The sequence below is a fragment of the Stylophora pistillata genome, chromosome 2 (assembly GCF_964205215.1).
Source record: "Stylophora pistillata chromosome 2, jaStyPist1.2, whole genome shotgun sequence".
NCBI classification, from domain to species: domain Eukaryota; kingdom Metazoa; phylum Cnidaria; class Anthozoa; order Scleractinia; family Pocilloporidae; genus Stylophora; species Stylophora pistillata.
Genome location: NC_142520.1, coordinates 49,075,271 through 49,098,508, shown reverse-complemented (window position 1 = coordinate 49,098,508; position 23,238 = coordinate 49,075,271). Strand labels below are relative to the sequence as shown.

Below are 23,238 nucleotides of genomic sequence, written 5' to 3'. Positions count from 1 at the left end.
TGAACCCCCTTGAAAATAAAGTTTGGAAGTGACTGTCTTTGCCAATGAGATTACAATCAGCAAGATTTGGAATGGAGCATTGATATTCATGATGGCAAATTGTTTTGATCCCCTACCTATGACCTCATGCTCTCACCACTCGTTCATTTCCGTTCGCTTGTTGATCGTCTCCATTCTGAACAACAGCCCACCAATTATTAATCGTCTTTGCTATTACGCATCGAGAGAAAGCTATTTGCTGGATAAGGTTCAGTTTTCAAAAATGTAAAGAGGACTATACCAGGTCACGCAATTGGCTTTCTGTGAGAATGGAGAGAGATCAACTGTCTTTAACAGAGTTTGAAGGAGGTACTATAGAAAATTCACTGCCAGTGAGAGGGATCATTAGAATGCTACAGGGCCTATGGTGGGGATGGGGTTGGGGTGGAGGGGGCAGGTAAATTTTATTGTGACACACACAACTAACATCTTCTAAATCCCCCTTCCCCCTCCCCTCTCTGGCGATAAAAAATGACCAGTGCCAAAGTTATTAGATCCAGGCCTCCATCTTGTTTATACCTGACATCACTACAAAATCATTAATGAATACTTCACATTTCCTTAAAAAGATTGATGAGTTGTGAGTCTGACTTAAATTGATTTTGAAAATATCTACAAAGTTGAAATGGTAAATTTGCCACCTTTACGATTATAAAAGCTGAAGTTTCGAGCGTTAGCTCCGCTCCAACGAAGGTTTGACGCTCGAAACGTCAGCTTTTATAATCGTAACGGTGGCCAATTTACCATTTCAACAAGAAAAATTTTCAACAAGAAAAAAAAAAAAAGAAACAGCGTTACCTATAGCTGTTATGTATACGTAGATGTGAAACAATATCACTTATCCTCGTTTTCAAATCGCATTTCCACGCTAAATACTTCGCCTCGTTAACCAATCAGATAGCTAGATTTAATTCAACGATGCAATTCTAAAGGCAATTCATTTGTTTCCAGTGAAAATCTAAAGATGTCTACGGAACGTAGCGTTGCGGCTGGGTTGATGGTCAAGTTATTTTATCTTTGCTTTGAGAGGAAAAGGTTTGCTATTACTGACCATTTTTAAATGCGCATTTAACTTAAATCACAAATCATCCTCTACAAAGTTCTTTAGTTCTACACTAAGTTTGAAAAAATAAAGGCCTGATTATTATTAACGGATCCATAAGTTCAACGAATAGGACTGTGATGGAACGTTTCCTGTGACAGCATTATATCCAAAGTCATATTCAGTCTCGCTGGTTCCAAGGTCAACAAAAGAAGCATCGTCAGCTTCTGTGATTCCCATCCCATGATCAGCACGTGCACAGCTACTTCCTCCTCCACCAATCATCATCACTGATCCATCACCACCACTCCAGTCACACCAAAAGCCGATCTTGTCAGCGCTTTGGATGTTTCCACTGCACTCAGCCCGTTAAAACCCGTCTGTTGACTGGTATTGTCCGCCATACTGAACCGTACAGCTTCCAAGACACTGATCATTGGCCCAAACTCTGCCATTTCTAAAGTCGCCGTAGCTGGTGATTTTAGATCGGAATGTTTGTCCACCCAGACAGTTACCTGTGGTCTGTAACAGAGGAGTGTGACTGGGGTCGTCACTGCGCGTGATCTTTATTTCGCTACCGCTGACCGACCAAAAGGCTGTTGAGATCATATCGTTGTTCACTGAAGGGTCGTTTGCCGCTCCAATAGCAGCTTTCTGGTCATACCACCAGTTACCATCATCACGCATCCAATTCTTGCCATCGCTGTTTGAGAATCGAGCGATAAGTGTCCAGCCTGCAAAGAAAGAACATTTCTCATTTTTTCTGTTTTTCATGACATTGTATGGACAGTTTTATGAAAGGATAGTTATTTGTTCTTTCTATAGCTTGTAACGAATTGTGCAATGATCTCGCCTTTCTTCTGTTTTTCTTGGGGTTAGCAGTAAAAAAATAGCCGTTAAAATTTTTCTGATGACCACAATGAGAAAATATTAATTATAAGCCGTAAATAGATCAAGATTTTTAACCGTAAGCCGTAGAGAAAAACTGAGTGAGGCACTTTTTCTGTTTTACCGTCTGATATCCATTGCCAGAAAGTTGAAAAAATGGTTGCTTCGATTTAACATAGAATCACTCTAAAGGTCGGCACACACGAGGGGACTAGTCCCTGCGACTAGTCCCAGCGACCAGTTTCATGCGACTAGTCCCTTCGTGCGAACTACACATTTCTGTGGTCGCAGGGACCAAAATTTGGTCCCTGCGACTGGTCGCACGAATTCAAACTTGTTTGAATTCGTGCGACCAGTCGCAGGGACTTGTCGCATGAAACAAATGTTTGTCCCCTCGTGTGAACTGTTTGTGCGACCAGTCCCTGCGAGTAAACGGTAAATAAGCCAATCACGGGTCAGTATGATGCGTGACTTCCGGTATTTGTAAACATTGCAGTCTCTGTCATGGAAGTGTTAGGAATTTATTTATTAAATGTAAATTATTTTTTTTATTCTCTTAGGATCAGTGTAGTTCGTGATTATTTGTATCTGTTACGTAATTTTTATTCTTCACTTGTGTAAACTGTTGTGTAATTAACCTTTATTGTGTATATCAAATAGTTTTCTTCATTCTTTTCGGGCACCTTGCGTCCATGGGTATTTAAGGATTTGGGTGGTTTGGTACGGTGTGGTTTTGTTTTTGAGAGAAGGTCACCGGCGGTGAAGGTTTGAAAGTTACCAAGACTCGTTCGGATCAGAGCACGTTTTAATCACTGAAGAGTCATTCAGCAAAACCGTTCCTTTACACGACAAAAGATCCATTTGTCGGGGAGCACATGTGTGCCGAGAAGCTGGCCGAAGAAATTAAAGCGCAGAACTTGAAGGAAAAGGAGAAGATTATCTTCTGTTAGACAGTAAGCCAGTGAAGACAACTGAGTCAAGAAAGATCTGAGCGAAGACCGAATTACGTGAGGTTGGAAACTTCTACGTTTAGCTGGGTTAAACGTGAGTTCGGTTTGTGAATTGTGAATTTGGTTTGTCAGTCGTTTGTTGGTGGAGCGTGGTGATTTGTGGACAGGAGAAGAACACGGGCGTAAGGTGAAACCCAACCGAACTGAACTAAAAAAAAAAAAACCTTTTTTTTATCTTAATAGTAATAATCTTGTAAATAGTTTTAGTGTACTGTAGTTTAAGTTAGCGTATTCCTGTAAATTAATTAGATCATTGTATTATCGTTATTGTTAGTCGCTTTATTGTTTTAATTAGCATAATAAATATCTCTAGGCCTACGTTTAGTTGTATTGTGGCGTGTGTTCTCGGGCTCGTTTATGTTCTGTGTTTTGTTGTGTTAGGGGGCACCCACCTTTGTGGCGCGGATTCGTCACATATTTTTGGTGTCAGGAGTGGGATCGCTCCTTAACAGTTTACATAAACAGCTCAACAGGAGACACGCAAGGTAATAGTATACGATTATTTAATATGGCTACTGCAGCGATCGGCTATGATTCCTGGGTCCTTAAAGATCTTAGAGCTGAGGCTATCAAACGAGGTATTCATTTTTCTCCTAAGGATGGTGTTAAGACTTTAGCGAGCAAACTCAGAACTTCAGATCGCATAGGTCAGAGTTTCGATGCACCAGAAGAAAACCTTGCGGAGGAAACTTTGGAGACTGGTCTTAGTTTTGAGCAGAGATTACAGTTACAAGAGCGTGAGCTGCAGATGTTAGAACTGCGGAAGAGAATTAGTCAGGAACACAGAGAAATGAGGGAGTTAGAAAGGGAGGTGGAGAGAGAAAGGCGTCAGGCTGAAAGGGAATTAGAGAGGGAGAGAAGGGAGTTTGAAACTCAAAAAGCCCAAGAAGAAGAAAGGCGTTTGGTACGAGAGGAGGAGAGACTCAGAAACCTTAGAGCTGAAAAGGAAGAATTTGCTGTAAGGGAGTTTGAAAGGAAACAGGTAAGTGACAATGAGGTTAAAAGGCCCAAGTTTATCAAAATCAGGGAAATGAGGGAGAGTGAAGATATAGATGATTTTTTCCGGATTTTTGAAATGACTGCAAGGGCGCAATTCTTACCCGAGGGGGAATGGGTTGGTAATTTAGTACCCAAGCTCACTGAAAAGGCTAAGTCTATTTATTTAGAAATCCCAGACCCTGCATGCCAGGATTACCACGAGAGTAAGGCAAGCATTATTAAAGCCTACCAGTTAACCGCAGATCACTATAGATATAGGTTTCGAACCTCAGAGAAAAAGCCCGACGAGGACTTCGTCCAGTGGGGAAACAGAACCCGAAGGTATCTCAGCCGCTGGATAGCTGTTGCCGAGGCTACTGGTGATGCGGATAAGATAATTGAACAGGTATTGATGGAGCGACTTCTTGATGCGGTAAGTCCTGAGCTTAGAGCTTGGTTAAAGGAGCAAAAGCCCAAAACTGCTGAAGAACTTGGCAACCTTGCTAATTTACATGTTCAATCTAGGAAAGGGCCACTTGTTGATGGTAAGTATATGTCAACCGCTAGTTATGAGAAATTTGGGAAAAAGAAGAGGCCAGATGTTAAGGCGGATAACCTATTGTCTGAACAGAAACAAGACCAATACCATGTAAGACCCTCCAAACCATCCTCCCCTCCAGCCCGTAGAACCACGAGGCCTGAAATTAAATGTTACAGATGTGGTAAACCAGGTCACATGTCGTTCAACTGTGGAAAGGGCCGTGGGAAGCCTTCACAGGGATACCTCCTGTGTATGACACCCCTAACGTCAGAACAATCTCAGTTCCCTCCTTGCAATGTTAGAGGTAAAATAAACGGGAAAATTGCAGAAATGGTCATTGATTCTGGTTGTACTAGGACTCTAGTCCAGAAAAGATATGTAAACAATACAGCCTTCACAGGGGAGAATATCACAGTATTAACAGCTGCGGGAGAACGTCTTACAGTCCCACTTGCAAACGTTGAATTTGACAGCAAAGAAGGTAAACACGTAGAATTAGTAGGAGTGTTGGAGAGGCTACCCGTAGATTGCTTACTTGGCAGGTCGTCTTTTGGAAGAACACTGTCGAGACAAAATGTTTTGGACCAATGGGAGAGAAATGTTCTAGCTGATGACATTGGTGGAGATGAGGCCTTCGTGATGACTAGGAGACAGAAAGCATTACAAGAAGCCCAATTGAAAGCAGACGAGCTAATTGACAGGGAAAATTCACTCGCCGTCAAGAGTTTAGCGAAGAAAGAAATAAAGCCTGAAGCTCCAGAGGAAGGAGATTTGCAAAGGTTATTTGAGGGCATGGTACAGGAAGAGACAAGTAAGAAGAATCCTGAGAGTGATACTTTGATAATAGAACCTAGTAAAGTTAAACCTCCAGTAAACATCCTAGATAGAGACAGAAACCAGCTGATAGCGGATCAGAAGTCAGACGTGACTCTCGAGAAAGTACGCAAGGAAGCATCCAAAATGGCACCACAAGAATCGGATGGGTACTTCTTCACTAACGACCTCCTGATGCACCGTAAATATCTTCCCGAAGAACATAATGGAACAAGGTTTGTTGATCGGATTGTAGTACCAGAATCCTATAGGAATGAAATCCTGCGTGTTGGTCACACAATCCCCTTGTCAGGTCATATGGGTAGCAAGAAGACAGTTGAACGCATAACCGCACATTTTTTCTGGCCTGGTCTAAGCTTTGATGTTCGCAAATATTGCGCAACTTGCCCGCAATGTCAGGTGGTAGCCAGGAAGCTGAAGTCAAAAAGGGCACCCTTGAGGCCTGTAGATATTGTTACTGAACCCTTTAAGAAAATTGCCATCGACATTGTAGGAGAATTACCCAGGACAACAACGGGTTACAGGTACATTTTAACAATCGTAGATTATGCTACACGGTACCCAGAGGCCATTCCTTTACGGTCAACGAGCTCAAAAGCGGTCGCAGATGCATTGATTCAGTATTTCTCTAGGGTGGGTATCCCCGATAAGATAGTGTCTGACCAGGGCTCCAATTTCATGAGTAAGCTTATGGCCCAGCTGTATGAGCAATTAGGCATAACTAAGATTAAGACATCAGTGTACCACCCCCAGGCAAATGGGTTAGTGGAGCGTTTCAACGGCACTTTAAAGAGTATGCTGAGGAAGTTTGTTCGAGAGCGGGTTCAAACCTGGGACAAGTATCTCCCATACTTACTCTTTGCTTATAGAGAGATTCCTTGTGAGTCCACTGGTTACTCGCCCTTTGAATTACTTTATGGACATACGGTGAGAGGACCCCTCGCCGTTATCAAGGAGACTTGGTCGGAAGGATCATCTTTAGAAGACAATCTGATAACTCATGTCCTTGAGATCCGAAGAAGACTTGCAACGATGCAACAAGTTGTTCAAGAAAACTTGAAGCAAGCCCAAGGTAAGCAGAAACGGTTGTATGATATTCATAGTTCAAAACGACACTTAGAAGTTGGAGACAAAGCCTTAGTTTTGCTTCCCACCCCTGGGAGTAAATTAGAAATGAGATGGCAAGGACCCTTCAAAGTCACTAGAGCACTAGAGGACGGATTGAATTATGAGCTTGATACAGGCAAGATGTACAAACAGCATCGCACTTATCACATTAATTTGCTTAGCAAATGGCAGAGCCGTGATGAAATGGCTGCTTTAGTAATGGCGGAGTCCCCAGAGATGCCACTGCCGCACGAAAGCAACGTTTTCCCATTTGGTCACGATGAGACTTGTAAAGATGTAGTGATCTCTGATAATTTGACGGAAGATCAAAGACGACAGGTAAAAAACTTGCTACATGAGTATTCTGATGTATTTTCAGGAAAACCAAATTTAACCAATGTAGCGGTGCATAAAATCGACACGGGTGATTCCCCACCCATTAGGTGCGCCCCTTATAAGGTCCCTCAAAAACTTGAGGAGGAGGTTAACAAAGAGATTGAAAATATGCTGGAAATGGGCATAATACGCCATTCTACTAGTCCATGGGCGGCCCCTGTTGTCATTGTTCCCAAACCAGATGGTACAATACGACTGTGTGTTGATTACAGAAAAATGAATTCTGTCACAAAGATGGATGCTTATCCTATTCCCTCCATGGAACGTATGATTGAGAAGATTGCCTCTGCTAAGTACATTAGTACAATTGATCTCACAAAAGGTTACTGGCAGATTCCCTTGGAGACCTCTACCATCGAAAAGTCCGCATTTATTACTACCAAAGGCTTGTATGAGTTCTTAGTTATGCCATTTGGTATGAAAACAGCTCCAGCATCCTTTCAGAGGATGATGTCTGAGAAAGTCTTGCAGGGGTTAGATTTTGCAGATGCCTACATTGATGATGTCGAGGTTGACACGTCAACATCTTTTCCCCAACACCTTTTTGAGCTCCAACAGGTTTTACAACGTTTACGAGAGTGCAAACTGAATGCTAGGCCGTCCAAATGTAAGATCGCGATGTCAACGGTCGATTTTGTTGGTCACAGAGTTGGAGGTGATAGAATTCAGCCCCGCACAGCTTTGGTTCAAGCCATTAAAGAATATCCCAGACCAGAAACTAAGAAGCAGGTAAGATCTTTTCTTGGCTTAATCGGGTATTATAGAAAATTTATCCCAAATTTTTCGGAACGGGCTGCTGTCCTTACCGACCTCACTAAGGGTAAAAATCCCTCTAAGGTTCAATGGAGTACTAATCATGAATCAGCTTTTCAGGATTTGAAAGTTGCAATGCAGACTCCCCCTGTTTTGAGGCCACCACACTGGAATGACGAGTTCATTTTGCAAGTAGATGCGTCAAATAGAGGTCTTGGGGCCATCTTAAGTCAGAAAGATCAGGACGGGGAGGAACACCCCATAGCATATGCTAGTAGAAAGTTACAGCCTAGAGAGGAAAAGTTGTCTACCACAGAAAAAGAATGTTTAGGAATTGTTTGGGCTGTAGAGCTATTTCGCTATTATTTATATGGCCGCACTTTTAAGCTGCAAACGGATCACAATCCCCTTGTGTGGTTAAATCAGGTTCGCGACAAGAGTAGGAAACTATTAAGGTGGAGCATTACCTTACAGGAGTACGACATAAAAATAGAACATAAGAGTGGTAAGCAAAATTGTAACGTAGATGCCCTTAGTAGGGCGTAAATACCTCATATTGCTCTACAGTATATTAATGTAATCTTTAATTAAGCACTATTTTTGTGTTTCCATGTCCCCCAAAAAAATAGCTATTTAAGGGGGGAGGTGTCATGGAAGTGTTAGGAATTTATTTATTAAATGTAAATTATTTTTTTTATTCTCTTAGGATCAGTGTAGTTCGTGATTATTTGTATCTGTTACGTAATTTTTATTCTTCACTTGTGTAAACTGTTGTGTAATTAACCTTTATTGTGTATATCAAATAGTTTTCTTCATTCTTTTCGGGCACCTTGCGTCCATGGGTATTTAAGGATTTGGGTGGTTTGGTACGGTGTGGTTTTGTTTTTGAGAGAAGGTCACCGGCGGTGAAGGTTTGAAAGTTACCAAGACTCGTTCGGATCAGAGCACGTTTTAATCACTGAAGAGTCATTCAGCAAAACCGTTCCTTTACACGACAAAAGATCCATTTGTCGGGGAGCACATGTGTGCCGAGAAGCTGGCCGAAGAAATTAAAGCGCAGAACTTGAAGGAAAAGGAGAAGATTATCTTCTGTTAGACAGTAAGCCAGTGAAGACAACTGAGTCAAGAAAGATCTGAGCGAAGACCGAATTACGTGAGGTTGGAAACTTCTACGTTTAGCTGGGTTAAACGTGAGTTCGGTTTGTGAATTGTGAATTTGGTTTGTCAGTCGTTTGTTGGTGGAGCGTGGTGATTTGTGGACAGGAGAAGAACACGGGCGTAAGGTGAAACCCAACCGAACTGAACTAAAAAAAAAAAAACCTTTTTTTTATCTTAATAGTAATAATCTTGTAAATAGTTTTAGTGTACTGTAGTTTAAGTTAGCGTATTCCTGTAAATTAATTAGATCATTGTATTATCGTTATTGTTAGTCGCTTTATTGTTTTAATTAGCATAATAAATATCTCTAGGCCTACGTTTAGTTGTATTGTGGCGTGTGTTCTCGGGCTCGTTTATGTTCTGTGTTTTGTTGTGTTAGGGGGCACCCACCTTTGTGGCGCGGATTCGTCACAGTCTCTATGAATTTTCCCTGAATTCTAGATTTTTACAACTGAAGAATAAAAAACTACTTCTAGTTTTGTAAACATATACAGATGTCTTGGAGCCGTTTTGATGGAATTTTTACCCTATTTGACTCTGTGTCTGTTAAAAATAAATAAATAAATAAATAACGGAACGTAAAAACATGAATAATCCGACTGAATAAGTGTAGTTGATTTGCATTGATGTTTAATAGTGCTACAATGAAAAGTTGCCAAATTTTCATTATTTTCGTGTAACGCCCCAGACTAAGAAACATCTTTTGCCTCTTAATTTTCCTATGTTCTTGTGCAATTGAGTGCCCTCGTGTGAAGACCTTAAGGGACTAGTCCCTGCTACCGGTCCCCTCGTGTAAACCCTTCAAAGACTTGTCGCCGGGACTAGTCGCACGGACTAGTCGCAGGACTAGTCCCCTCGTGTGTGCCGACCTTAATAAATTTTGTGGATTGATGTTTGAGTAACAAATTTTTTTTACACCATAATCATCAAGAGGTACAAAAAAAAAAAAAGAAAAGAAAAGAAAAAAACTAGAATTCAAACTCATCTCAGCGGTGAGAACTTGTAATGAGGGATGTTCTAATTCAGTGGCGGATCCAGGGGGAGGGTCCGGGGGGTGCGGACCCCCCCTATCCGACCTGACGCTTACAACTTTGAGACTGGAATTCTTACATCCGCAGTATCGTATATCACTCTTTAACTGGCTGATTCTTTTACTAATGAATCCAAGTAAACGGTAAGCGGCCAAGCAATTATAACGTGCAACCGCGACTGGTGGAAGGGGGTGTGGGGGAGAAGTAATTTGCCTCAAAAGAGTCTAACAGTCCTTTCTGAACCAAAGTTTGGACCCCCCCAATCAAAAATTCCTGGATCCGCCCCTCTAATGTCTTTGAACTTGGAGGATATTATCATCCCAATGTTAAGGTTCCGTAAGCGAAAATGATATTGGCCTCTTGACAAAGCACTGTTAGTGAAGCAGACATTGGTTTTCAGGTGTTGCAAAGCCTAGATATATCAAATAAAACAAAACTTGTAAAGAGGAAATAGTTAGAGCTTGACAAACAGATAAACATCAAATATGGTTTACCTTTACATGTTTCTCCATCCCCAATAAATCCACTTTTACAGGAACAGCTGTAGGAGCCGTAAGTGTTATGGCAGTCTGCATTAACCTCACAAGGCCGAGTGGAAGAACTGCACTCGTCAATATCTGAAGGAAAAATGAAATTAACCTTTGGGTAAATTAACAGGAGAATTTGGAAATATACGGTAACAGCAGGATAACGGCAAACAATTAAGATTTGGGGCAGTCTCCTGTGGTGGAAGAGAATTATACCATCAGTTAAGTTTGAAGCAGTCTTGTAAATGTGAACTTAATTGTGTCTTACCCGTTTCACAATGTTCCCCAGTGTATCCTCTCGTGCAAACACACACGTAACTGTTCTTCTCGTACTGTGGAGCGCATTTCCCATGGTTCTGACAAGGCCAACTGATACATGGAGACTAAAGAAAACATATAGCAATGAGAAATAAACGCGGGTGATGTGGCATAAGCTCGACAGTCAAAATAAATCTTATTATGAGCCATCTTTCCAAATAAAGTCAATATCCCTTAGTTGACCTTCCCCGCTAATACCCGAAATCCATAGTAAGTCTTTCGCTCAAATAACCCCTCTCCTTATTTCTGAAATCAACCCCACTCCATACGCATTCAACCGGGTGTAATTCATATCCTCTTCCTTTCAAAAACACAGAGTGAACAGTTTTCATTTGCAACTTACTGCGATACTATAGTGATGGTGACTCTGACTGGGGATTAGCTTGTCTGAGTTGTTGTAGATATCCGATGGAAGCAATTCACACAGAATTGTGCCATTGATATCGTAAAATGCAGCCAGGTTAAAAGAGAAACATGAAGGGATATTGACACAAGCAAATCCACATTCGCTGCCTTCAACAACGTGGTCCAAACCAATAGTAGTGATGTTGAGGAAGAAAGACTTGTGACGCTCAAAGTTGGCATAAACCATTTCTTCATCTCTGCCTCGGCTAAGAGGTTTACCTTCAACCAGTACATCAACGACTTTTGTTTCGAGAAATGAAAAAAAGAAATGAAAAAATTTATTGCAAGTTTCCACTCATGCCCAATATATCATCAGAATTCTAAAACACGTGTTAGAAAAACTCTTATCACTAGAACTAGGAAACAACTCCTTGAATTTTTGGGAAGTCTTAATTATAAGACCATTTGAAGTTGTATGCTACCATCATCTCCATGTGGCCGAAATCTGATCAGTTCCCTTGCTTTTGAATTAAGCAGTTTTATAGCAAACTGTGAGTAATTTGCCAGACTGTAAAATGGATATGATAAAATCATTAATTCTAAGGGCTTTTTGTATATTTGGCATAACAGATCACATATCAATTGACAACCTGTCGTAAATGTAAATATACCCGGGCTGCAAGTTGTCTATCAGTTCAGACAGCAATCAACAGAGAGTCCACTATTAACGACAACTTTATTATTGATTAGTTAGCGAGAGAGATATATTTTTTTTAAATTTTTTTTTCTAAAGTTTTTCAAGATTTCAAATTAAATAAGTTATATCTAAAAACAAGCTAATTTCACCACACCAAAATTTGCTTTTCTCTGTTGTCTTGTAAACTGACAACGTCCAAAATCTGACGTGCTTTCGAAAATGAACCAGTCAGTGTTGGCAATTTCCACATAGAAAAGATATTGTTTCGACTTTTCATGATGAGAACTTGTCAGTGACAACAGTTCAGCAAAAGGAATGAAACAATGAAACAATTTCATCGTCGTGAATAACTTAACTTTATAAGTGTTCTTAATTACTCCTCACTTTATTTTTAGTAGAAGTTGATTTCCTTTCTACCTCATGTCCCTTTGTTAGGACGAAACAGTTGTAAAACTTAAAGAACATGCAACTTTTGAAACAGATGAATGAATAATCGAAATGTTCACCTCATATTCCTCCACCTTTTTTTTTCCTTTTCTTTTTTCATCTTTTATTTTACTATTATTCGGTGAAACACTTTCTTTATAATTGCTCTTTCTATAAGGGGATAAAACATATCGTATGGTAGTCTCATGAATTGTGATAAAAAGTTAATGTGTCTTAGTAATAATTTTGAACGGTTCAAACAAGACACAGGCTGGGAATTTTTTTCCTCTACTCCGGAAAGAAGATGATCTTCACTGCATTCTATTCTGGAATAGTTGAAAGAGAATACCGTGGCGATACGAAGAGCCAAACAAAGAAGAAAAAAAATTAATATACTTTACGTGAAATGTTTGAATGCTATACCAGCAAAATATTGAGTTTATGATACAACTTAGGAGAGAATGATAATTAAATCACCTTTGTCTGCTACAGTCCAGCCAAGTAACCATTCCACTAAAAACACAGACACAAAACCAAACGGAAGGAGCGACAAAATGGAGCTTTTCCTTTTAAAATACATCACTGCATAGGACTGAAATATCTCTTATGCTGACAGACTATTGGTGCACTGACTGTTTTAGTTAGTTGCACGACTGAACATCGCGGTGTGGATCCTAATTCAACGACCATTAGAAGATCACTTCCCTTGTTCGTTTCTGTAAAGCAGAGCAGTAAATATTTAATGCTAATTGGCTTAATTAAGTTCTGTGATTGACAACGCTCCTTGCCCCATGCAACGGCACACCTAAATATTTAACTATGACGGGCCTTAAGATAAAATCACATTACACTTATGTGGTAAAGTGATTTACGTGATGGTCCATCTCGCTTAGGATAGATCAGTTAGCGATAACAAACCCACGTTCATTATTAATTTTTAAAGATGATTCTTCGGCATTTTTGTTTTTTTCAAAGAAACATCATTTAGATACACTTAAGAACATCTTTGATGCAGTCAATTCTCTACTTTCTGTTCTTTCAAATAACCTCTTCTAAATGTTGTTGACGAAGAAACCATTACATGCAATCGTTACTTTCCAAAATGTTTCTCGTTTTACAGTGATATTAATGGAATGAGGCAAGATTTTCTCCTTAAAACATTCAAAACAAGCCTAGTTATTGGCAGGTTATGATATATAGACGTAGCATTTGTGCGTTTTCTTGTTTATATCTAAAGTTTTCATTGATTAACGTTTAACGTAGTAATGGGTGTTTGGAAGGGAAAAGTAAGGAATAAAAATAAGGAAATAAGGTGATCAGAGACTTATAATTAGTAGCCTCGAGAACAGTTGTATATTTTTTTGCATGAAGTGCGAATGTCTCTTCATAAGACAAACAGATGAGAGGCAGTAATGGACCAGCAGGTATCAATTTAGCAGGTGAAATTTAAACATGGATTGCAGAGTTCACTTTTCTTGTATTCAAAATGCAAGAGTTTCCTATGACTCAGTTTGAATTTCCTGTCTTGTCCACTTATTTTCGTGGTCTATTGTCAGTCCATAAGCCTTTGCGCGCGGGTACAGTAATTATTCGATTTAGCGCCCCCTTTCAGAACGTGCCCCTTAGCGATACTACACAAAAAAAGTCTAATAAGATATATATATATATATATATATATATATATATATATATATATATATATATCTTATATATATATATATATCTTATTAGACTTTTTTTGTGTAGTATCGCTAAGGGGCAGTTAGATAGCTCTCGCTTGGCTTTGCCCTTTGGCTACCTTGCGATTGAGCACTCTACACTGGGGTTGCCATGCACTTAGCCTTCGGGCGAAGCTCATCACCTTAGTTGTGATTAGAGCACTCGCGCATGGCAACGTGTCTGCACTTGGTCCCACAAGTGTAGCGCCCAGGCAATGGTTTATTCCAGAGCTTGGCCCAGTGTATGCACTGCACTGATGAGACCCACATAGGTCGAAACAGTGTGCACTGTCTGCAGTTATATATATATATATATATATATATATATATATATATATATATATATATATATATATATATATATATATATATATAGGAAGTCTGCAAGTCGATTTTCGCGTGGAACAGTGCTCAATACGTTGAAGCAGAGCAGAATAAATATTATGAGAGGAAATGAAATGTAGTTACGTCCTTTTTTCCTCTCATAATATTTATATATATATATATATATATATATATATATAGGAAGTCTGTAAGTCGATTTTCGCGTGGAACAGTGCTCAATACGTTGAAGCAGAGCAGAATAAATATTATGAGAGGAAAAAAGGACGTAACTACATTTCCCGACAAGCCTAATTCGTGAATCGCTTCACTCTTCAGGGGTTTAATGAAAGAATATACATGTGACTATCGTTTATATACTAGGAAAATTTGCATAATGCGCGGTAAACTTAAAAACTTTAAAGTTCAGTTGTTGCGTAGCAACGCTTTGTTTCTGTGTCGGCATGAAGATACGAGTTCGTTACGCTTATTTAGTGATGAGAGGTCGGGTCGGTAAATTATCAGGAATTTTTCTTTTAGGCAGAGGTTGCATCTTTTATTGGAGCTGTTGTAGGGAGAGTTAGATGATAAGATGCGCCATGAGATAGAATAGTCAATGTTGTCGTTCTTGAATGTCCAGATGTGTTTGCTAAGTTCGGTAGAGTTTTTGTGCTTGGCGTGGCGGAATGATGCGGTGTGATTTCTGTGTCTTGTTTTGAAGTCGACTTCAAAACAAGACACAGAAATCACACCGCATCATTCCGCCACGCCAAGCACAAAAACTCTACCGAACTTAGCAAACACATCTGGACACTCAAGAACGACAACATTGACTATTCTATCTCATGGCGCATCTTATCATCTAACTCTCCCTACAACAGCTCCAATAAAAGATGCAACCTCTGCCTAAAAGAAAAATTCCTGATAATTTACCGACCCGACCTCTCATCACTAAATAAGCGTAACGAACTCGTATCTTCATGCCGACACAGAAACAAAGCGTTGCTACGCAACAACTGAACTTTAAAGTTTTTAAGTTTACCGCGCATTATGCAAATTTTCCTAGTATATAAACGATAGTCACATGTATATTCTTTCATTAAACCCCTGAAGAGTGAAGCGATTCACGAAACAGGCTTGTCGGGAAATGTAGTTACGTCCTTTTTTCCTCTCATAATATTTATATATATATATATATATATATATATATATATATATATATATATTGGATAATTATGACAAATTTTATCTATCCTCCCTTTTTAGTGATTTATTTTCTTTTTTTCTTTTCTTATTACTGAGTAATAAACAAAACAAGAGGTCGCTTAGAGCGGAGAGTCAGCTTTTGGAGGCGGTATTTTTCTAGATGAATGTGGGGACTTGTCTCTCTTAAATGCTGTTTTATGGCATCATCAAGCATCAAAAAGCTTTAAAGTACTCAACTCAGACGTCAACCATATGGCTTGTAGACGTAGATTTCGTAAATAACTGAGTCCACTTTTTGTTCATTGTTGGGTGGAATTTCGAAATGTGCAATTTAAGTTAACTGGCTGAACTAGAAGTTCACCGTAACCACAACATATTTTTATATTTCTATAACCTTCTACCCTACTTAAGCTAGTCTGAATAAAAACATCATGAAAGAAGAAATTAGAATTTCGCGCTACGCCGAGATTAAAAGCTTGTATATTTACAGTCATGACGGCAAAGGCGAAGCAGGTGTCAGACGGAAAAAACTATTTTCAATGTAAGAAACCGTTAGAAAGAAAAACTCATATGACTTGTTCTCACAAAGGATCCATCTAAATATGCGAAGCAAAAATAATACCTCAAACAAGAGTTTTGTGGAAAGACGAGTAATTCAGTTTGTGCCATTTCTGATGATGGGCGCTGTCGAAAACGGGCCCGTTTGAGCGCTTAGACGATTTTTGCTTGGAAAAATATATATTACAATATTTCGAAAACCCATGGAGGTTTCAATTTTTTTTTTTAGACTAGGACAGATTCACGGGCAAATTTTGAAAGAAATCGGTTATTTTTTACCCGAAAAGCATCCGGCCGCTTTTAAAGAGACTGCCCAAATAGTAGATAAACACATGGAGCCACCAGTAAAATTCTATCAACAAACCTGTGTCCTTTTTTTTGCAATTTTTATTTCTCAGCTTCGCCATTGTGTCTACGTTTTAGGTCCCTAACGCACCGCAGAGTGAAACTCCACGCCTACTCATTTAGCACTAATTATTCATTGGTTACAAGCGGAGGCCCATACCATGAAAAGTATTGCAATGATGTAAGCGCATGTGCCAACTTCTCAAGTAACAACATTTAATCATTGAATTTCATTTAAAGTGTTTAACACCAAAGGAAAGGACTACTTTCTACAAACTATTCGAGACCATAATGCATAGTTGCTGTTCTCACCGTGAAGTAACATGCATTGGTTCATGCCCTACAGGAGAACAACGATCTGCGTGGGTTGATCGGCTAGATCGGAAATGATTTGCAAGAGCTATTATTAAACGCTATTTGGCTCTTTCAGCATGTGAATCATTCGTTATACAGCGTGATAGTCCATGCTGCTTAGAATGGATCAGTTATCAATAACAACTCACGCTTATTTTTCTTAAAGATGATTCTTTGGCATTAAGGTTTTACTTTCCAAGAAAGATGTAGATGCAATTAAAAACATCTTTGAGGCAGTCAGTTCTCTAGTTTCCCTTCTTTCAAATAGCCAGTTTTCGAGGTTGTTGTTAATAAGTAGCCTTGAGAAAAGGTTGTATTTTCATTCTCTCAGTAAACTGCATGAAGTGAGATCGTCCCTTCATTAAGCAAATAAATGAGGAGCAATAATGGACCAGCAGGTATCAATCTAGCAAGTGAAATGTAAACCTTCATTGCATTGTTAAATTTTCTGGCGTTTGAATTGAATGATCATGGGCGTACTTCGAAATAGTTCAAATTTCCTGTTTTGTACACTTATTTTCGTGGTCTAATGTTAGTCTATGAGCCTTTGCGCTTGGGTACCGTAATGATTCGACTTAGCGCGCGCCCTCCTTCTAATAAGCACCCCCTCTCTAAAAAGCGCCCCCTTTCTATTAAGCGCCCCCTCTCTAATAAGCGCCCCCAGCGTTGAATATATATATATATATATATATATATATATATATATATATATATATATATATATTAGATATAGCTCTTTGGCATACAAAGCTTTGCTTTCATGTCCAAATTGAGCACTCTAACTAGGATGAGTCATTGCTCTGCAATTGCGCATGCTCGCTAGTTTACTCTAGTTTGAGCACTCTGGCATGACTTAGACGATACCACAAAGGTTGGATCGTTTGGGGTGACCATATTGGTTCTCCTCCATCCTAGCATTAGCACTGCACTGATGAGGCCCAGAAGGCCGAAACAGTACTGTCTGCAGTTAGTTATATATATATATATATTTTTTTTTTATCAATAAGCGCCTCTATTCTAATAGGCATCTTTATTTAGAATGCACCCTCGTTTTGATAAGCGTCCCTATACCATAAGCGCCCCCTATTCCAATAAACGCTCTTATTCTGTTTCAGGCATAGCACTGTACAGAGTAGATGTGCACTGAGACCAGCCGTGGTCCATCTTCCTTTAGGTGGTCTGGTAAAGTCTTATCACAAAAACAGTGGTCTTGGTCTCAGTTTCTCAACCATTATGTCAGTACACAGTTCCTTCAAATAAAAGATACCATCTTAACATGTTGCGACGATTGCTTGGCTATAGTCGTTTAAGCAAGGAATGATCCAGGGGTGAAACAAGTTCGTTCAGTTTCCAATCTTTTCTATCCTTTTCAAATAAGACTCGAAGTTTGTTTCACATTCTGCTGTCTCTCAAAACAGAAACTTACATTTTTAAGCAACCTCAGTTCCAGTAAGCACCCTCCCTTGCGGAAACCCAAGAGTAAACAGGCGCCCTGGAAATAAAAAATCGAATCATTACGGTACTCTAGTAGTTTTGCGTAGCATAAATAACAATTTTCAGTCGAAAAGAAAGTATTTTTGGAAGTATGAGCCGTTTTCATGTCCATTTTAGGAAACTCTATTTCGGATCTCGAGAATTTCTTCTCGATGAAGATCCTACTAATTGAACTATAATGCATTTCTAATACATTCAAAAAACCGTCCAAAAAGGAACGAAATCAATATATCTATTGTGGAAGCAGAAAAGCCCCGAGTACGGCAAGAGAATATATATATATCTGATTAGACGCTTTGTTGTGTAGTATCCCTGGGTATTTTTACGAGGTGTGCCGTATTATGACGAGCCCGTAAGGGCCACAGGCAGCCCTAGCTTACTACTAGAAAAGCGGACGTGACTCTTACAGTGTTGCGGAACGTTTTATATTTATAAAGGTTTGTATGGAATGTTATCGCTTTGCCTTAAAAGAAAGAAGAAATGTCTTGTTTTGAAATAAAATGGAGTTACCTTATTCCTTTGTTGTTTTCTTTGTTGATTACCAGCGTCTCAGGCCTTTTTGATGCACTTTCGGCGAGTTAGCGATATTTTGGTTTTCAACTGCCAAAACAAAGCCTTTATTGTAGCAGTTGAACACCAAAATATCGCTAACTCGCCGAAAACGCTTCAAAATAGCCTGAGACGTTTCTGGCATATGATGGGCACATCGTAAAGGATAGTCTTTAATTCTTTTTCTAGCTTGTAACGAATTGTGCAATTGTCTCGCCTTTCTTCAGTTTTTCTTGGCGTCAGCAGTAAAAAAAATAACCGTGAAAATTTCTCTGGTGACCACAATTGAAAGATTAACTATTATCCGTAAACAGGCCAAAATTTTAATCGTAAGCCGTTGGATAAAAGAAAGGAAGGGAGGCACTTTTCGCTTTCACTATCTAATGATATTTGAAAAAGTGTTCCTTTTTTTAACATTAATGCGCTTGAATAAATTTTGCGGATCGATGTTTGATTTAAACACTTTTCACACTATAACAAAGAAGGCTTCCGAAAGCAAAAAGGATATTGGCCTCTTGGATGAGTTCTGCTGGTGAGCCAGATACTCGTTTTTAGCTGGTGCACAACAATATTTGTATGTTTTTTACACCGTAGATTTTCTGTGACTTTATCTTCTCGCTCCTCGTTAAATAAGTCTTTGAAAGGCTTACACCGGAGGCCAAAAGCTTGCGACATGAAATTATTATTAATCAGGTTGCGCAAGCCTATTTATAAAGATGAAATTACCTATAAAAGTAAGCAAAACTCGCAGAGAGGAAATAGTTATAGCTTAGCTAACAAACTGACTCTATGTAGTGCGCTAGATTAAGAACAAATAGGGTTTACCTTGGAATGTTTTTCCATTCCCAATAAATCCGTTTTTACAGGATCAGCTGTAGGAGCCATAAGTGTTCTGGCAGTTTTCATTAACGTCACAGGGCTGGATGGAAGTGTTGTAGAGCGTTTTCAAGGATTGATATTTCCAGTATTTTTAGGTTTACCTTTTGTTTTATTAAGTCTCGCCTTTTCGCCCCTACGTGCTATTTTGATGAAGCTATAGTTTTGATCATTTACTTTTAGTGTGTGCTTGAACTTGGCTCAGATCTCACCATGCTGGACATTTTAATCGCTTGTTATGGTTGAGGATAATTAGTTTGCTAGGTTGTCATGTTTGGGTTGGTAAAACTGACCTTGTGTTTTACCCACACTGAATATCCTGTTTTGGAAATTCCCACGGTCAGCTAACCCAAACATGTCTGTGATTTTTGTATTTAATACTGGGGCACTCCTTGCTGAAAGTAGTAGAAATAAGCAGTGGAGAAAGAGAGAAAATTAGCTGTAGTAGAAGCAGCAGTATAGGATAATAAAGAAGAAAATTACAGAGTCTCAGTACCTCTTGTTAATTCGTCAAGCGAGTGGTAAAACCCCCACAACAGAAGCATTGCACTCGTCAAAATCTGAGGGAAAAAGGAAATTAACTTTTAGGTAAGTTAACAGGAGAATTCGGAAATATACGATAACAAGTGGAAAGCTGTAAACAACTAAGCTCTGAGTCATTGTCTAGTCGTGAAAAAAGAATTACACCGTTAGTCAACTGTCTTACCAGTTTCACAATGTTCCCCAGTGTATCCATTCGCGCAAGCGCACACGTAACTATTCTTCTCGTACTGTGCAGCGCATTTCCCATTGTTCTGACAAGGCCAACTGATACATGGAAACTAAAGAAAACATACAGGAATGGGGAAGAAACGAGGAAGATGTGGCATTCGCTCGACAATCATAGTAAATATGATTATGAGTCGTCTTTACAAATGGAGTCAGTACCTCTAAGTTAACCTTCCCCGCTAATACCGAAAATAATTTTTAAGTCTCAAATAACTCGTCTCCCTATTTCTACAATCAACCCCACTCTGTATTTACAACTTACTGAGATGCTATAGTGAAGGTGAATCTGATAAGGGATGAGCTTGTCTGAGTAGTTGTAGATATCCGATGAAAGCAATTCGCACAGAACTTTACCATTGATATCATGAAATACGTCCAGGTTAAAAGAGAAACATGACGGAATATTGACACAAGCAAATCCACAGTCACTGTCATCCGGAACATAATCCTGACCAATACGGGTGACGTTGAGGTTGGAAGACTTGTGAAGATCAAAGTTGGCATAAGCCATTCCTTCATCTGTGCCTCGGCTGAGAGGTTTACCTTGTTCATCGACGACTTTTGTTTCTAGAAATGAAAAATGGAATGAACAGAAAAATTATTCCAAAGTAGTTTGCTCATGCCCAATATCTCATCAGAATTCTTAAGCACTTTATGTACAATAAGATGTACGTGTTAGAAAAACTGTTATTACTAGTACATGGAAACCACTCCCTGAAAGTTTGGGAAGTCTAAAGAGCATTTTCAGTCGGAGTTGTATGTTGCTATATTTCACCATGCAACCGAGATCTGATCAGTTCCCTTGCTCCTGAATTAAGCAAGAGTGTTCAACGGTATATAATTCTAGGGGCGTCTTGTATATTTGGCTCAACAGATCACATATCAATTGATAACCTGTTGTAAATGTTTCTATACCTTGACTGTAATTTGTCCATCATTTTACTTAGCATATAAAGAAAGGCCATTCTTGACGACAACTTTGAATTATTGATTAGATAATTTCTTCTAGGAACACATAGCTCTCTTAGGGGCGGTACCTTCGGTACGCCTTTTCTTCCCCCAATTCTCTGTTAATAATAATAATAATAATAATAATAATAATAAATTAATTCTTATTGAGCGCTATTTACAATGACAGATCAACAGCGCTTTACAATTAATGTCTCTGAATACTAACCCACCCATCCCACCCATCCCACCCATCCCACCCTAGGGGAGGACATCCATCACACAGTAATTTCGTGCGTGGGAAATTAACGTCTCCTACCCCAACCCTGCAGGAGACGGGTCCTCCATTTATTCGTCCCTACCCGAGAAGACTAGAATATTTAATCATTTCTTGATGTTATAGAAAGGTAGCACATTCTTCTCGATTATTTTAAGACCTTGAGTGTTGGTCCGGCCGGGGCTCGAACCCTCGACCTCCCGCACAACAGTCCAGCGCTCTATCCATTGAGCTAACCAGGAGGCGGCTGTTTATTTTATTGAATAAAGGCTGATAGTTTCGAAGGAAACTGTTTAGGGCTGCGTCGGTGGAAGTAACGAAATAATTTGGATATATCAACAAAGTTGAAATGGTAAATTAGCCACCGTAATGATTACAAAAGCTGACGTTTCGAGCGTTAGCCCTTCGTCGGAGCGAAGGGCTAACGCTCGAAACATCAGCTTTTGTAATCATTACGGTGGCTAATTTACCATTTCAACTTTGTTGATATATAAAAATTATTTTGTTTATTTTATTGTTAGGTAACAATCTTTAAAGACAGTTTTCTGTCTAGTTCTCTTTCTTAGTAAAAGTCTAGTTCTTTTAATTGGTTTGCTATAATTTTTATATCGTCGATATTGGTTCGTTTTACCCGACCTTGGCTGAAGATTAAGAAATGGAGCAAAGAAAATGATATGTCAAGTATAAATATCTCGAAGGTTAGTAAGTGTCACACTCAGTATGCGGGATCTGTTTCACGTAACTTGAAGTTACTCGATCGCTAGCTAGGTGAGAAATTATAACGATACGTGAGGATTGAGAGCTTAGTCAGTATCACCTTTATCGTTGCTTTCTCTAAAAAGGGGTGAACTACCTCTTGGTTGGATTCGCATTATTGTTGGTAACGATTTTGAACACTTTACCCAAGACATACAGGCTAGAATTTTTCTCTCGTACTCCTGTGCCCTCGGAAAAAAAAAAACCCTCCTTGCACTCTAAGAGAGTGCCATAGGGATTCTAGTTCATGGATGGATTCAGCATGGCATTTCCGAAAAATGCACCGAAAATAAACTTCATCTGATTGCTTTGAATTCTGAACCAGGAAAAATATTGAGTTCTTGATATAACCAATAAGATAATAACAATGGCATCACCTTCGTCTGCAACAGCCCAGCAATGAAACCACCCTACCAAAAGAACAGACCCAAAACTGAAGGGAAGTACCGTGAAATAGAGGCCTTGCTTTTTAACATACATCGGTTACGACTAAAATATCATTGGCTGTGATATGCAGCGACAGACCTTATGCTTTTACTTAGTTACACGATTGGACGTCAAGATTGTGCACCCTAATTTAACGACCATGAGAAGACCACTACCCTCATTTGTTTCTGCAACCCAAAGCATCGATATTTAAAGGAAATTGGCATAATATTTTTTTTACTGCGCGCCTTAGTATAGATGGGCTATCAGTAATAAAGTCACGTTCATGATGAAACAGGAAGCTCATGATGAAACAGGAAGGAGATAACATACGCAGCTCACGTAGCGTTTGTGCGTTCTTAATTTATTTAACTTAAATAACTTAACAGAACTTGCCTCATTTCTTTGTAACTCGAGATGATGAAAATCAATTTTATCTACGTCTTAGTTAATTAACTTAAATGCACGCAAGTTACCTTGAAGGCCGCTATAAATGACTTTAAGGTATCACAGAAGGAAAATCAGCTTTTTTATTCAAACTGTAATATCGAG

The 23,238-nt window shown here is 39.2% G+C and overlaps 2 protein-coding genes and 1 pseudogene across 4 annotated transcripts; 1 reads left to right on the top strand and 2 right to left on the bottom strand.

Moving 5' to 3' along the window:
- Positions 1-518: 518 nt before the first annotated feature.
- On the bottom strand, positions 519-1,811 carry LOC148740043 (uncharacterized; annotated as a pseudogene).
- A 663-nt stretch (positions 1,812-2,474) lies between these two features.
- Positions 2,475-9,062, top strand: LOC148740042 (uncharacterized). Of its 3 annotated transcripts, none has more exons than XM_088748078.1 (3): positions 2,475-3,464; positions 3,578-5,547; positions 6,202-9,062. In XM_088748078.1, exons 2-3 carry the CDS (start codon positions 3,728-3,730, stop codon positions 8,132-8,134), a joined length of 3,753 nt encoding a protein of 1,250 aa, XP_088604204.1. In that variant the 5' UTR covers positions 2,475-3,464; positions 3,578-3,727; the 3' UTR covers positions 8,135-9,062. The 3 variants fall into 3 exon arrangements, with proteins under 3 accessions (XP_088604204.1, XP_088604203.1, XP_088604202.1); XM_088748077.1 differs by having other exon boundaries at positions 2,475-5,547; positions 6,202-7,564; positions 7,709-9,062; XM_088748076.1 differs by having other exon boundaries at positions 2,475-5,547.
- Positions 9,063-10,151: 1,089 nt separating this feature from the next.
- On the bottom strand, positions 10,152-11,229 carry LOC148740041 (uncharacterized). Its single transcript, XM_088749633.1, has 4 exons — positions 10,966-11,229; positions 10,573-10,687; positions 10,272-10,394; positions 10,152-10,189 (listed from the first exon to the last, which is right to left on the bottom strand). The coding sequence occupies exons 1-4, from the start codon at positions 11,212-11,214 to the stop codon at positions 10,152-10,154; spliced, it is 525 nt and encodes a 174-aa protein (XP_088605759.1). The 5' UTR covers positions 11,215-11,229.
- Between the last annotated feature and the right edge of the window lie 12,009 nt (positions 11,230-23,238).

Excerpts from the sequence above, each read along its gene's own strand:
- LOC148740042 (XM_088748076.1), top strand. The coding sequence starts at position 3,488 with ATGGCTACTGCAGCGATCGGCTATGATTCCTGGGTCCTTAAAGATCTT. Across the intron at positions 5,548-6,201 it reads GAAGAACATAATGGAACAAG|AGAGATTCCTTGTGAGTCCA; the intron begins GTTTGTTGATCG and ends CTTTGCTTATAG.
- LOC148740041 (XM_088749633.1), bottom strand. The coding sequence starts at position 11,214 with ATGGTTTATGCCAACTTTGAGCGTCACAAGTCTTTCTTCCTCAACATC. Across the intron at positions 10,395-10,572 it reads TGGGGAACATTGTGAAACGG|ATATTGACGAGTGCAGTTCT; the intron begins GTAAGACACAAT and ends TTTTTCCTTCAG. Across the intron at positions 10,190-10,271 it reads GGATGGAGAAACATGTAAAG|GCTTTGCAACACCTGAAAAC; the intron begins GTAAACCATATT and ends TGATATATCTAG.